The sequence below is a fragment of the Corythoichthys intestinalis genome, chromosome 22, assembly GCF_030265065.1.
Source record: "Corythoichthys intestinalis isolate RoL2023-P3 chromosome 22, ASM3026506v1, whole genome shotgun sequence".
Lineage (NCBI taxonomy): Eukaryota > Metazoa > Chordata > Actinopteri > Syngnathiformes > Syngnathidae > Corythoichthys > Corythoichthys intestinalis.
This window is the reverse complement of record NC_080416.1, coordinates 5,916,772-5,928,773: the sequence shown is the minus strand read 5'-3', so window position 1 is coordinate 5,928,773 and position 12,002 is coordinate 5,916,772. Positions and strand designations below refer to the sequence as shown.

The 12,002-nt window shown below is 39.5% G+C and overlaps 1 protein-coding gene across 1 annotated transcript in view; it reads left to right on the top strand.

Moving 5' to 3' along the window:
• LOC130910159 (protein shisa-6-like) overlaps positions 1 to 12,002 on the top strand; it is a 32,988-nt gene that overhangs the window by 9,609 nt on the left and 11,377 nt on the right. The window contains exons 2-5 of the mRNA XM_057827171.1: positions 4,343 to 5,311; positions 9,406 to 9,648; positions 10,959 to 11,075; positions 11,147 to 11,280. Of these exons, the coding sequence (XP_057683154.1) occupies positions 4,968 to 5,311; positions 9,406 to 9,648; positions 10,959 to 11,075; positions 11,147 to 11,280 (838 nt within the window). The 5' untranslated portion in view covers positions 4,343 to 4,967. The remainder of the gene's footprint in view (positions 1 to 4,342; positions 5,312 to 9,405; positions 9,649 to 10,958; positions 11,076 to 11,146; positions 11,281 to 12,002) is intronic.

Below are 12,002 nucleotides of genomic sequence, written 5' to 3'. Positions count from 1 at the left end.
GCTACCGGCCGCCTTAAGTAAACAGAGCTTTTCCGGTAAAAGTTATTGTGAATAAATGTTTAAATCCCCGAATTCTTTATAGATATGAACCCAAAACAATCTCGTTTCTTGGTTAAAAGCAAAAAATACGTGCAGTTAGCTTTTGTTTTACTTAAATATGTCGGAGTACAATGCTAGTCTGTAGGGAATTTAGCTAGCGGCCGTCTTATGTAAACAGAGCTTTTCCGATTCTTGGTTAAAAGCAAAAAAAAAAAAACGTGCAGTTAGCATTTGTTGTACTTAAATTTGTCGGGAGTACAATGCTAGACTGTTAGGGAATTTAGCTACCGGTTGCCTTATGTAAACAGAGCTTCTCCGGTGAAAATTTTTGTGAAGAAATGCTTAAATCTCCGAATTCTTTATAGACATGGACGTAAAACAGTCTTGATTCTTGGTTAAAAGCAAAAAAAATGTGCAGTTGGCATTTATTTTACATAAATGTCAAAGAACGATGATCGTCTGTCAGTCAATGTGGCGGTCGCCAAATGTAAACACAGCTTTTCCAATGAAAATTCTTCTGAGTAAATGCTTAAATCCCTGAATTCTTTATACATATGACGTAAAACAGTCTCGATTCTTGGTTAAAAGCAAAAAACAAAAAAAAAACAAAAAACCGTGCAGTTAGCATTTATTTTTTCTGTAAATATGCCTAAGTACAATGCTAGTCAGTGAATGTAGCTAGCGGCCGCCATATATAAACAGAGCTTTTCCAATGAAGATTCTTGTGAATAAATGCTTAAATCCCCCAATTCTTTATAGATATGGACGTAAAACATTCTTGATTCTTGGTTAAAGCAAAAAAAAAACAAAAAACGTGCAGTTAGCATTTATTTTACGTAAATATGTCGGAGTACAATGTTAGTCTGTTAGGGAATATAGCTTGCGGCTGCCTTATGTAAACAGAGCTTTTCCGGTGAGAATTCTTGTGAATAAATGCTTAAATCCCCAAATTCTTTATAGATATGGACGTAAAATAGTCCCGATTCTTGGTTAAAAGCAAAAAACAAAACAAAAAAAGTGCCGTTAGCATTTATTTTACGCAAATGTTGAAGCACGATGCTAGTCTGTCAGTCAATGTGGCGGCCGCCATATGTAAACAGAGCTTTTCCAATGAATATTCTTGTGAATAAATGCTTAAATCCTTTTATGTGGGGGGGCCCGCTACTTGAAGGCCAGGCAAAGTGCATGACCGATCTGACCTGTCAATACCATTATGAAGTCTATGATAAAAATTTAACAAGCTCAAAAAAACTCCAAAACTTATCTTAATGGCGGATTGCAAGCAACTATAAGGTGCATACTTCCACCTACTGTACAAGAGTGTGCGGCACCCATTTGAAGGCATGCTGCTTTCACTGTTGTTTTTTTATTAGTCAATATCTTGTTCACCTGCCTAATCTTGCTTGTACTTGTCTTAACGGTATAGATGCACAGGGTTTATTGATTGCGCCGGAGGCATGAAAGCGAAACTGTCAATTTACAATGAGAGAAAAACAAACAAAAGTAACGTATAACACAGGCAAAAATTTCAAAAAGAAATGTAGTATAAGGTACAGATTCGTGCTGTAAAATGTAGTGAAAGTACCACTTCATATTTGTACTCCAGTAAAGTACAGATACACAAAAAATCAATTCAAGTACATTCCACCACTGACAACGATGTATAATACATGTTTTGGGATAGTTATTTTGAGATGTAGGTAGGTAGGGGTACTTAAAGGGTTAATTCAATCTAATAGATATCTACTAGTGGTAATCTCATTTCAATTCCTAGCAGATGGAATATTGGACGCCGCACAGTTGGACATCTATCATCGTCAATGACATTGAACAAGTTAAATAACACATTTTAAAAACAACTCCCCTTTTTCCATCCAAAATACAATCATCACCTGATAGTCTTTTATTTTGACGGTCTGGTTTCTTTTATTTTGTTGGTCATCACGCGCCCGGAGCCGAGCGCGCGTTGGCGAGGACGATGATGTTGCATGTTGAAATTTTTTTTTTGTTTTTTATTCCGTTCGCCCACGTCGGAGCCGAGTCAACGAGCGGCCGCCCGCCCACACGCCTTTCGTGGGCGCCTCCGGTGCATTGTGGGAAATGTTGGGGAAGCCGCAGCCAAAGTGCAAAAAAACTCCTGGACGTGGAGTCCTCGCTTGGAGTTTAGTCTTTTTGACTGCCGGTGTGCTAGCCCAACGGGTCATCCCACCAATGAGTTTATCACTAGTAGACATACAATCCATTTGAAGTGGGAGGGTGGCATCCCTCCCACTTCAAATGAATTGGACACCTAGCACCGCTAATCAGTCAAATAATATTGCGATTACGCGATTGATTTAATGGCAGCCAATGAGTTAAGTATCAAAAAAGGTATTGCGAAATACCTTTTACTGACCTTTGACCTTGTTTCCCCATAATGTAATCCGCTTCCATTTCATATTCCAAACATCCTGCAAGTTTGTGACTAATCTCGTTATTCATTTTTGAACACAAGTAGAAAAAAGAACTTACAAACCTCTATGACCTTTGACCTCATTACCTCCCAAAAAAAAATCACCTCTTCTGTTTCATATTCCTAACATCCTGCAAGTTTGCTAGAAATCCCTTTTATTCATTCTTGAATTTTCTTGACTACAAAGTATAGACCAAAAATATGGAAACCGAACGATAATCTCTAATCTCTTTTTTCGTTGTTGAACACAAATATACAAAAAATCTTAAAAACCTCTATGACCTTTGACCTCATTACCCTAAAATTTAATCATGTCTTCTATTGCATATTCAAAGCATCCTGCAAGTTTGTTACTCATCTCTTTATTCACTCTCGTTATCTTGAACATAAACATACAAACCTCTGTGACCTTTGACCTCACTACCCCAAAATTCAATCACGTTTATTGCATATTCCAAACATCCTGCAACTTCAGGTAATTATCCCTTTATTTGTTCTTGAGTTATCTTGAACACATAAAGACCCAAAACATGCAAACAAAACTCTGTGATCTTTGCCCCCACTACCTCAAAATTTAATCACCTCTTCCGTTTCATATTCCAGACATCCAGCAAGTTTGTTAACTTGCGAATGAATAAAAAGATTGTTATACTGACACAAATATACAAAAAAACCCATACAAACCTCTGTGACCTTTGACCTTATTGCCCCAAAATTTAATAATTTCTTCTATTTCATATTCCGAACATCCTGCAAGTTTGATAACTAAAGAACTATCTTGAAAACAGACACCAAAAATGTAGAAACAGAACTATGTGACCTTTGACCCCATTACCCCAAAATTTAATCAGCTTTTCTATTTCAAATTCAAAACATCCTGTAACTTCAGGTAATGATCCCTAATTTATCTTGAACACAAAAAGACCCAAAACATGCAAACAGAACTCTGTGACCTGTGCCCCCGTGACACCAAAATTTTATGAGCTCTTCTATTTCATATTCTAAACACCCTGCAAGTTTGGTAGCAATCCCTTTATTCGTCTGAGTTTACTTCACTACAAAGAGACCACAAATACAGAAACAGAACTATGTGACCTTTGACCTCATTACCTCAAAATTGAATCACGTCTTCTATTTCATATTCCACCATCCTGCAAGTTTGTTATTCATCCATCTATTCATTCTCAAATCATATTGAACACAAATATGCAAAGAAAAACATAAAAACCTCTGTGACCTTTGACCTTATTGACCAGAATTGAATCACCTCCTTTATTTCATATTACAAACGTCCTGCAAGTTTGCTAACTCAAGAGCGAATAAAGGAAATGTTATCTTGAACACAAAGAGACACAAAATATAGAAATCGAACTATGTGACCTTTGACCTCATTACCTCAAAATTGAATCACGTCTTCTGTTTCATATTCCATCATTCTGCAAGTTTTTTATTCATCTATTTCTTCATTCCCAAGTCACCTTGATGGCAAATATAAAAAAAAAAAACATAAAAAAGGCTGTGAACTTTGACCTTATTGCCCCCAGAATTTAATCACCTCTTTTACTTCATATTACAAATGTCCTACATGTTTGCAAACTCAAGAATGAATAACGGAATTGTTATCTTGAACACAATATAGAATCCGAACTGTGTGACCTTTGACCTCATTACCCCAAAATGTAATCACCTCCTCTATTTCAGATTCCTAACATCCTGCAAGTTTGCTAGCAATGCCTTTATTCGTTCTTGAGTTATCTTGAACGTAAAAAGACCCAAAACATGCAAACAGAACGACGACCTTTGACCTCATTTCAACAAAATTCACTAAAATCCCTTTTTTTTTTTTTGCAGCGTAAGGAGACGCTGGAGGAACCCGTGAGTGTCCTGGAGATTCTCCCCATGTTCAAAAGCAACCGCCGGTGCCAAAGTGATCAGCGTGTCAAGACGAGAAACAAAAAAAAAAATCACAGCTGCCATGATCCGGGCGTGACGACGCTTCAACTTCCGCGACCTTCCCTTTACGCCACCGAGCCGTAACCGCGTTGCCACCGAATGAATCCGGGCTCGTTCAGGCGTGGCCTGCGGGCGGAAAGGCGGCGCCCCGCTAGAACCGGACCCGAGCCGCTCTCGGAACTCAGTCGGGGGCCGAGACGCGGCGCGTAAGCCCGGCTTTCTTTCACGCGTTTGCCTTGAGGCTCATTCAGCTGCCGGTCACCTCTTTATTCCTGGCAAAAGTTTACACTTCGATGTTTACACTCCGTCTGCTTCGCTCCGGCGTCCATTTTGTGCTCTGATGACGCCAGAGTTTACATTTCCAGGGCGTCGCCTAGCAACAAGCTGCGTTTACACAAGGACGCCTTCACGTTTACATTCAGGTGCCAGACCAAAATTTTCATAGCTTTTTATAACCCGTCCTGAAACGGACGTTGCTTTTTAGTTGTTGCTTTTTTTTTTTTTTTTTCTACCGAGCATCGCCATGACGACGAAAGCCACAAACTCACCAGGGATATTTTGCTGCTCCCTGCTGCTTTTCTCCTGCCTTGCTGTTTCCACGGTAACCACCGATAACGATGTCAAGAAGCCGCCGCCCGCCGGCAAAGCCGCCCAGCGCGACACCCTTTTCCTTCTCACGGGCTACAAAGCGCCGCCGAAGGGGGCGCTCAAGAAGGCGGAGGTGGAGGACGCGGCCGAAACGCCCCCCAAGCCCCTCCCTCAGACCATGTTGCCCAGGAACGTGACTGACGACGCCCTAAAGCCCCCGCTGGGCGCCGCGCAGGTGGCGCCAGCCCCGAGGCAGCTGGTGGACGTGGACGTGTGCAGGTACGACGTGTGGGACGATGCTCGCTTGCGGAGGCGGTTGCCTAGCGACTGTTTGGCAGACAAAAACACTTTTGAGACATTGAACAGATACACGGATCGTCACAAAATCATATTCAATTACTAATTATATGAACTCATTAGCTGCAATTGAAAGCAACAAGCATCTATTACATTTTAACATGGTCGTTGGCAGTAAATGGGCTAATGAAAGATTAATCTTTCAAAGGATTTTGCAATCAGGCAAATTTATAGATTAATCTGTCAGATAGTTTTGTGATGAAAATACAGAATTCTAATGCTGTCAGACCCTCCTAGTCAAAATTTGATTGGACGTCATGACAACTGGCTGCAAACGAGCTAATCATAGATTAAGATGTCAAATCATTTTAGTGTTAATAAATTTGATAGAATTGTCCAACTAATTTTGCGGTTAATTCCAAACAAGTTAATCATCGACTAATCCAAATAATTTTGAATTTGACAGAATGTTGATTGTTTTTTTACTAATCTTTGCGATTAATCTACGATTTCTCACACTGTAAACCCATAAAGATCATTGTAAAGTCTATTGCTGCCAATGGCACTGAGAAATGATGGTTGGCTGTGAATGAGTTCATGATGGTTTAACCTCTTAAGTGTGTCGATTCATCAAAGAATTTTGATTGATTGATCCATCAGCTAATTTTGCGATCATAGACTTCATGATGATATCGACAGGTCAGATTCGACCTTCAAGTAGGGGGCCATCCCACAATCCGCTTCAGTTATTCGCAGTCGATCGCAGCGACATATGCGGATATCCAACGCCGGATTCAGGTTGAAAAAGTACGAAAGCTGTACCGCATACAAACAGGAAGGATTGTCTCAGGAGTGATTTGTTCAAGGTAATTCAAGGTATTATATTTTTCGTTTTATCACAAGAATTTTCAACGTAAAAAGCTCTTTGCTGTAAGGCTGCTGCCACATTGTCTAACAGACTAGCATCATTCTTTGACATATTTACGTAAAATAAATGCTAGCTGTTTTTTTTTGCTTTTAACCAAGAATCCAGACCGTTTTATGTTCATGTCTATAAAGAATTCCACGATTTAAGCATTTATTCACAAGAATTTTCACCGGAAAAGCTCCATTTAAATACGCCGGCCGCCACATTGACTAACAGACTAGCATCGTACTTCGACACATTTACGTAAAATAAATGCTAACTGCACTATTTTTTTTGTGTGCTTTTAACCAAGAATTCAGACTGTTTTACATCCGTATATATTAAGAATTCGGGGATTTAAGCATTTATTCACAAGAATTTTCACCGGAAAAGCTCCGTTTACATATGGCGGCCGCCACATTGACTAACAGACTAGCATCGTACTTTGACATGTTTACGTAAAATAAATGCTAACTGCAGTTTTTTTTTTTTGCTTTTAACCAAGAATCGAAACCGTTTTACGTTCATATCTATAAAGAATTCCACGATTTAAGCATTTATTCACAAGAATTTTCACCAGAAAAGCTCGGTTTGAATACGCCGGCCGCCACATTGACTAACAGACTAGCATCGTACTTTGACACATTTACGTAAAATAAATGCTAACTGCACAGCTTTTTTTTGCTTTTAACCAAGAATCGAGACTGTTTTAAATCCATATCTATAAAGAATTCGGGGATTTAAGCATTTCTTCACAAGAATTTTCACCGGAAAAAGCTCTGTTTACATATGGCGGCCGCCACATTGACTGTCAGACTAGCATCGTACTTTGACATATTTACGTAAAACAAATGCTAATTGCACGTTTTTTTTTTTTGTTTTTTTTTGCTTTTAACCAAGAATCGAGACTGTTTTACGTCCATATCTATAAAAATTCCGGGGTTTAAGCACTGCTTCACAAAATTTTTCAACAAAAAAAGCTCTTTGTCTGTGATTCCACTCGGTCAGCTTTGACGGCCATGCCAACGATGCAGGCCCCCTATTAACCACCGCATCTCGTCTCCCGTCAATATCATTATGAAGTCTGTTTGCGATGAATTTCCGAATCAGTCCCTCCCTGTCAGTGGCACTGAAACATGATCTTTGGCTGTAAACGAGTTTATGACAAATTAATATTTTATTCAATCCTTCAATTTCACTTCAATTTAATCTGGCGACTACTTTTGCGATTAATATAATTTTTGCAATTAATCTACAAATGCAGCTAGCCACTCCCAGTCGAAATGAATTTCATGTCTATTGCCAGTAATTGCAGTGAAAGAGTAAAAAAAAAAACCTGCAACTTTTACTACAATGTCATTCATTAGAATGTTACTGCCGACCAAGCGTTTTTTTCCACAGCGCCATAAGTGATGCAATAAATAAAACAACAAGCTGACAAAGAAGTTTAATAGGCAGAAATACCTGCGTGCACTTACCTTTGGGGCTAGCGAGTTTGTTTTGCAACCAAGCAGAAAAGGCAAACATAGACTTCATAATGTATTGACGGGACACGGGGCCAATAAATAGGGGGCCTGTTTTTTGGCTGACTGAGTGGAATCACAAAGAGCTTTTTTCTTGAAAATTCTTATGAACAATTGATCAAATCACTGAATTCTTTATAGATATGGACGTAAAACAGTCTGGCTTCTTGGTTAAAAGCAAAAAAAACATGCAGTTAGCGTTTTTTTTTCATAAATATGTCGAAGTACAATGCTAGTCTGTTAGTAAATGTAGCTAGCAGCCGCCTTATATAAACAGAGCTTTTCCGGTGAAAATTCTTGTGCTTAAATTCCCGAATTCTTTATACATGTGGACCTAAAACAGTCTCGATTCTTGGTTAAAAGCAAAAAAAAAAAAAAAAAAAACGTGCAGTTAGCATTTTTTTTCTCGTAAATATGTAGAAGTACAATGCTAATCTGTTAGTAAATGTAGCTAGCGGCCGCCATATGTAAACAGAGCTTTTCCGGTGAAAATTCTTGTGCTTAAATTCCTGAATTCTTTATACATGTGGACCTAAAACAGTCTCGATTCTTGGTTAAAAGCAAAAAAACAAACAAACGTGCAGTTAGCATTTTTTTTCTCGTAAATATGTAGAAGTACAATGCTAATCTGTTAGTAAATGTAGCTAGCGGCCGCCATATGTAAACAGAGCTTTTCCGGTGAAAATTCTTGTGCTTAAATCCCCGAATTCTTTATAGATATGGATGTAAAACAGTCTCGATTCTTGGTTGAAAGAAAAAAAAAACGTGCGTTTAGCATTTACTTTACGGAAATATGTCAAAGTACAATGGTAGTCTGTTAGTGAATGTAGCTAACCAATGTTTACAACAATTGGCTAGTTTGCAGCGCAAAAGACTGCTAGAGTAAATGCTATACAGCTCTAATGTCTACAACAATTGGCTAACTTATATAGCAAAAGTCCGTATCTTAAATGCTATATAATGCTAATATTTACAACATATATCTAACTTGCATAGCAAAGGTCCGCTAGCTTAAATGCAATATAATGATAATGTTTACAACAATTCGCTAACTTGCATAGCAAAAGTCCGCTAGCTTAAATGCTATATAATACTAAATTTTACAACGATTGGATAGCATGCATAGCAAAAGTCCGCTAGCTTAAATGCTGTACAATGCTAATGTTTACCTGATAGTTTCTCGTGCGCACTAGAAACAACCTGGTGCGCATCAGATTGCTTAAATTAATTTTTTTACTGTGCATGTCCCTTTAAGGGTTCCGTATGTTTCAATGGTATCGTCGTGGATAGACATGGATTCGTTCGCTACCCACCTCCCATTTCAAATGGGTTGGACGTCTATAAGTGATATACTATTTAGAATTCAGAGACAAAATTGGATTAATTGCAAAATTTGTGAACAGATTAATCTTTCAGATTCATTGGTTAATCGCAACATGAATTGATATGTCAACTCATTGTATGCCATTGATGCCTATAGACTACCTCGCACTTCAAATGGCTTAGATGCCACATGATTGGACGGCTATCGTCATCAAAGTTCATTTTTTCCACTTAGTTCTTGTCTAAAAATGACATCACACCCCACGGTTCCGGCATAGTTTTAACCTCTTGGCCTCTGAGCGTGATTGTATTTGTCCGCTCAGGGGCTATTTCGACGTGATGGGTCACTTCGACAGTACCTTCAACTGCTCCAAGGGAAGTTACATCTACTGCTGCGGCACGTGCCATTACCGCTTCTGCTGCGAGCACCAGCGCAACCGTCTGGACCAGGAGTCTTGCACCAACTACAAATCACCCGAATGGGCCGACCCGCAGGTGCCAGTCACCGTGCCCGCCGAAGACAAGCCCGACCCGGACTTTGAGACGCTACAACAGCAGAACAGCAGGTAAGTTGGATGTTTTACTTCTTTTATCGTGCATTTTAAATGCCACATTTTTTAACCAAACCATTCAAAAAAGTCTGGTAGCTTAACGCTAACCTATAACGCCAGTGCAAATGGCCCTGAAAGGTGATCAGTGGCTGTAAATGAGTTAATTACAGTTTAATCTGTCAAATGATATTGTAAATGACTGAATTCAGACGATTAATTGCTTTACTGATTGTGCGATTAATCGAATTTTGCAATTAATTTATGAGTTACAACACTGCGAGTCAATATCGATTGGACATGTATCGCAGTCAATAACACCGAAACATTATCATTTGCTGTAAATGAGTTCATGATAGATGAATCTGTCGACTAATGTTGCAATTCCCTTAGGAATTTGGAAGATTCATCTCTTGACTGATTTTGCGATTAAGCTATGAATTATAACGCAACTGGTCAATACGGATTGGACGTCTATCAACGTAAGTGGCACTGAAACGTGTTAATTGGCTGTTAATTAAGTCTAGGACTGCAGCTATCGATTATTTTAGTAGTTGATTAATCAATCAACTAGTTAGCTCGAAAGATCGAGTAATCGGATAAGGAAGATTGCAAGATTGCACTTTCAAAAGAGCAAAAAATGCGAATACAATACAAAATCCCTGAGTGTTTCATCAAACCATTCAGAATTGTACATTCATTAAAGAAAATAGATTAAAATACCTGAGCTTGGCCTCAAACGGTATGAAAAAATGAGGATCTAAGTACGACAAAAAAACAATTGGCTAAGTTACATAGGCTAGCTTAAATGCGCTAAAATGTTTGTTTTTTTTTCCACAAAAAATGGCTAAATATACCTATAAACTAAATGACGAATGCATATAAAACATATTAGCTCAAAGAAAAACTTACCTTATATTAGTCTTAACAGGGATCAGCTGGATTTGGCCATGTTAAAAGAGTTGTATCATATTCACTGTTGCAACTAGAGGTCAGTATATCCACCCAAATCAATAAAACTAAATGCAAACAATTTCAAAACTGTTACACCGCCAATCTATTTCAACGAATACTTGATGCAGCAAAATTTGATTTGAAGCTTTTTCTAATCAAATTACTCAAGTTAATTGATTAATTGTTGCAGCACTTATTAAGTCTGTGCTATTGGTGATGCTAGACGTCCAATCGTGTGGCGTCCAGTTACCATTTTGCTGAGTTTATCACTAGTAGCCGTCCAAACCTTTGAACCCTCCCACCTCAAATGGATTGGACGTCAAGCGCCATCAACGTCAGTCAGTGATGAAATTTCCCTTTACATCTCATTTTAGTACTGCATATGTAATCGGCGGCGTGCTTTCCTTCACGCTGGTGGTCGCCGTGGGCGTCCGGATCGCCTTCAGCAAGGTGGCGCGCCGCCCGCGCAACCGAGACGCCAACATGCCAAGGTGAGCCGCCATTTCCGATCGCGAACTCATCCCGAAGGAAACGATTGGCAACCTTTGCTTTCTCGTGACAGGTCACTGGTGGACATCCTGCGCCACCAGTCGAGTCCGGTGCAACACGGCGAGAGAAACAACATGCTGACCACCTCCGACGGACGCACGGCCAAAAACATGTATACGCCCATCCTGCAGAGCAAGGATAACCGCAGTGAGTATCTCGTCCGTATACCCGGATTTCCTATCGTGTCTCGCAGTGATGACACGCGAACATCCGTGATTCGTGTTTGCTTGGGGGAGTTTGTTTTGAGAAGTCAACTCAGGGGCCGTTTACATGGTGACTCTCCAAGAATACGAAAAATTTCAAATTTGCATTTATATGGTTTCGTCTCCATTCGAACAATGTCGCAATTCCGCATGAAAACGATGTAGTATTCATGCCAGGCCCTACAGGGCAGTGAAGATTTACAAGGCAACAGCAAATGATGCACTTTGACCCCACCAAGTTCTCAGTCCGGAAAATAACATGCCCGTCCACTCCAAGCAGTGGCATTTAAAGGCACAAAAAATGGAAACCTTCAACATATTTAAAAATAAAAATATTATTAAAACAGTAAATTAAAGGCAACGTTCCGCCATTTGCTGTTTTTAATATTTAATAGCACCGCTGCGCACGCCCATGTGACGTGTGCGAGTGCTTACGTCATCGAAGTGAAGGGAGTTTCCATTCATATGAATGCGCTGCGACCCCCCGAATCGAATCGTTCCACTTTGGAGGCAGGATTCTAAAAATTGCGTCTTTGGCTTCCGTCTTCGCCAACACCATAAGCACGCGAAGCCATTCTGCTACTCAGTCGTTGCGTCTTCATGTCGCAGAGTCGCCATGTAAACTGCCCCTCAAAATATCTAAAGATGCCGTAATAAGCAGGTTTA